Source organism: Priapulus caudatus, unplaced genomic scaffold (assembly GCF_000485595.1).
Source record: "Priapulus caudatus unplaced genomic scaffold, Priapulus_caudatus-5.0.1 Scaffold600, whole genome shotgun sequence".
Lineage (NCBI taxonomy): Eukaryota > Metazoa > Priapulida > Priapulimorpha > Priapulimorphida > Priapulidae > Priapulus > Priapulus caudatus.
In genome coordinates, this window is record NW_014577661.1 from 167,323 (window position 1) to 171,078 (window position 3,756).

At 41.2% G+C, this 3,756-nt stretch overlaps 1 protein-coding gene across 1 annotated transcript in view; it reads right to left on the reverse strand.

Moving 5' to 3' along the window:
* LOC106812023 overlaps positions 1-3,296 on the reverse strand; it is a 9,826-nt gene extending 6,530 nt beyond the window's left edge. The window contains exons 1-2 of the mRNA XM_014815775.1: positions 3,132-3,296; positions 2,714-2,818 (exon numbers count right to left, since the gene is read on the reverse strand). Coding sequence (XP_014671261.1) covers positions 2,714-2,818; positions 3,132-3,287 — 261 coding nt within the window. The 5' untranslated portion in view covers positions 3,288-3,296. The remainder of the gene's footprint in view (positions 1-2,713; positions 2,819-3,131) is intronic.
* Between the last annotated feature and the right edge of the window lie 460 nt (positions 3,297-3,756).

The window sequence follows — 3,756 nt, forward strand, 5'->3', positions numbered from 1 at the left end:
CTCTTGTAGTATATTATTATATATATATATGTATATTATTATATATATATATATATATATATATATATATATATATACGTTGTACGTACGTGGTCGCGTTTAACTGTCGAAAAAGCACAGCTGTGTGCACAACGTATAAACGTACCTGCCATGGTGAGAGCCTATATCGCTTAATGTCACGATAGACGGAATCTACGATAGACGTACGTTGCCGACGCAGCGAAATACACCTACCAACTGCCGACGTCACTATAGTATGCGGGTATAAATAGGAACACGCCCATCGCTTCCATATAGCTACCTATCTCCCACCGCTGGTCATGGCGAGGTTAGAAATGTCGGAGAACCTTCTGGCAGTATTAAATTTGATTACGACAAGGACCGGCGGCGACCAAGGACAGTCGTGTGAGATATGTAAGCGGACAGTCGGGTGAGATATGTGTGCGGACAGTCGGGTCAGATATGTGTGCGAACAGTCGGGTCAGATATGTGTGCGAACAGTCGGGTCAGATATGTGTGCGAACAGTCGGGTCAGATATGTGTGCGAACAGTCGGGTGAGATATGTGTGCGGACGGATAGTCGAGTGAGATATGTGTGCGGACGGACAGTAGAGTTAGATCTATATCGCTGTGCACCGCACGAGTGCGTTCGTGCGTGGGTCGGTTTAAATAACATACACGCTATAATCATTACAGCGATCTCCATGGACATCCGCGGTAAAGTATTAGCAAGGATAGAACAGAACGCGACCCGTTGTGGCGAGGTACGCGATTGGAATATTTAGGCGATGAAGTTTGTGAGATGCACCGCAGGAATTCTTCCCCGTAATTATCTCTGCATCTTTAATCTGTCCAGCGTGGCGGCCCGCGACGAGCCCGCTCTAACGTAATCGAATAAAAACATACAGATTGCACTGTTGCGATAGGCGCGTTCGGAAAATGCTGCTTAGCAACTGTGTGCCGAAAAGTCGGCATTGTGTCGTGCACGTCCGCGTCGAAAACACGAAAAACTGCACTCGGCAGTTAGATGCGATATTGTATGACTACTAGGCACTTTAATTTAATTTAATTTTTTTTTTTTTTAGGGTTAGGGTTAGGGTTTAGGTTAGGTTTAGGGTTTAAGTTAGGTTAGGGTTAGGGTTAGGATTTTTTTTTTTTTTTAAGTGCCTAGTAGTCATATCCTAAGTGCCTAGTAGTCATATAATATCGCATCTAACTGCCGGGTGCAATAAACTCGTCTGTTAATAATCCACCCATAACGACAATATTCAAGGTGGTGGGTACGGTAAGTGATTATCTCGCTTAGACGGATCGGTTGGTTAACTGCGAAAGGGCTCCGAATGCAGACCTGCATGCTATCAGGAGTCTATCAATAGATCTATCAATATCTATTGATAGACTCCTGATATATATATATGGATCAAGAGTACATAATGGATATGGATATACATTATGCATATGGATAGCTGACGTAAATGCTAAGGGAATGGCGTTCGGAGAACAGGTTTTCATAAAAATTATACGAACAAAATAGAAGATCCAGTTGAGTCAGAGAACGCAAGTTTCCAGCATGATTGCGTTTGCCTGTGTGCAAAATTGTACATGTATTAATTATTAATTACGCTCGGCATTAGAAATGTAAAACTTCAAAAGATGGGAATTTTTTCTATCATTTTATTTTCTTATTTTCGTTCACTCAACACAATTCGCGCATAGCGAAAAATGATAGAACTATTCTTACTTCGGACGTGATTCTACAACAGTAAAAAAGGGCAGTGCAACTGCATATATCTCTGTTTCATATGTATGATACGGAATAGAATATTAAAACATAATATTATTTGACTGAATATAGAAAAAATGTAAATTCGGATTTAAGATCAACACCGATTTAATCTAATGCTCTTGATTTGTCGTCGTTCCTGGTGGTCTAGGAGAGGACACGAATATAGTTTAGTCGGTCCCGAATAGACGGGAGGAAGGTGAACAGACAGTCAAGCAGTGATTTTACCAGCAGTGACCTACGTCAAAAAATGTAAAGGAAACGGAAACGACAAAGATTGTGTACTTTCTTAATAATAGAGATGTATAGTTATTTGAGTTTAGCATGGTCAATTTAAGCAGGAGTAGATAATAGGGCCCCTATTATCTACTCCTGATTTAAGTTAGGTTGAGCTCAAATAACTAGCAAGGTTATATGAATGCATCTCTTCGTTGTCGCCGAACATGTATTATAATAATAAACGATTTGTTTAAAGTTTAATCGTATTTAATCGAGCGAGCTACATTAAATACGATTAAACTTTAAACAATTCGTTTATTATTATAATACATGTTCGGCGACAACGAAGAGATGCATTCATATAACCTTGCTCGTGCCCACCAGTATTCGACTGCGCATGCGCATCGGCAACACGAGCAATGAGCAGTAACTTGTCGTCAGAATCACGGATCGAACGGTATTCTGTCCGTGGCCGTGGTTGCATCCGTGGCGAAGCTTACAGTAGGATCCGTAGCGGCTGCGCCGGTGTTAACCGCAGCCGGTGACGAGCCGGTAGATGCCGCCTCTGTCGTCGCCGCCGTCGACGAAAATTCCATCGTAGCGAAGGTGGCGGTGGTGGTGCACTCAGCTGTACACGCGCACGCACAGACACATACACGCGCACGCACAGACACACACACGCGCATCCATTTATACAGTTGATGAAATTACCTCTGTGTCCATGTGTTCGTCTTGGTCCTCGTCTTTACACTTTACCCGCCTTCTGACGCGTATAGTCCGTCCCATTTTCTCACAGGAGCAATGCCGCATGAGCATCTGAATAGAACACAACCCTGACTGTAAACATCTAGTCATATAATAGTGACTGAACATTATACATGATATATATATATATATATATATATACGCGTGATCGTAAATGGTGTAAATGATGCACTGCGCATATATTACGACGCACGGCTAAATGCAGCACATTACAGGACGATTATGCCAACCATAGAAATAATGTAGATGACTATATATTTATATATATATTATCTATGTTATTTCTATATTATTTCTATGATGTCAACCATGTCCCGCCCCGATCACCTACTGAGTGCGACGCGGAGTAAAAAGTAGTTCGTACCTGTTCACCGGGACCTTCCTCGCACGAGGCGGCAGAGCACATGTCCTTAAACTTCCACTCGTCGCACTCTACCTCGCTGCCCTGGCAGTTTCTCATCACCCTGCTCTTGCCTCGGTTTCCCATCGCCCTGCCCTTGCCTCGATTTCTCATCTTCATTGCGCTTCCAAACACCTGCGAGAGCATTCATAACCCTTGCTTATAATCATCGTTATTACTATTACTTATGATGGGTAATTAATATAGACATAGTATCTGGAGTAAATAATAATAGCTATCCATTATTATTCTATCTATTATTTTTAATCTGTTATTATTCACTCCGGATAGTATAGTATGGTATATCTCCTGTTAGAGGAAAGAACCCGTAGACTTTATAGTCTCTCGATCATCTGTAATCCTCTACAGAGATTTCGATAAAGAGTATAGATTTGGTATAGATTTAACAGCGCGTTCGATAACTGCCTAATTCACATCTTGCTAACGATGAAGAAAAACAATTGCTCTGCGAAATTTTGCATTGAATTCTATATATCTAAATGGGTATTTATTGCGATATATATACATATAATATATATAATTATATACAAGGGTGTATGCCAGGACAATTTCAGTGCCGCTTAATATC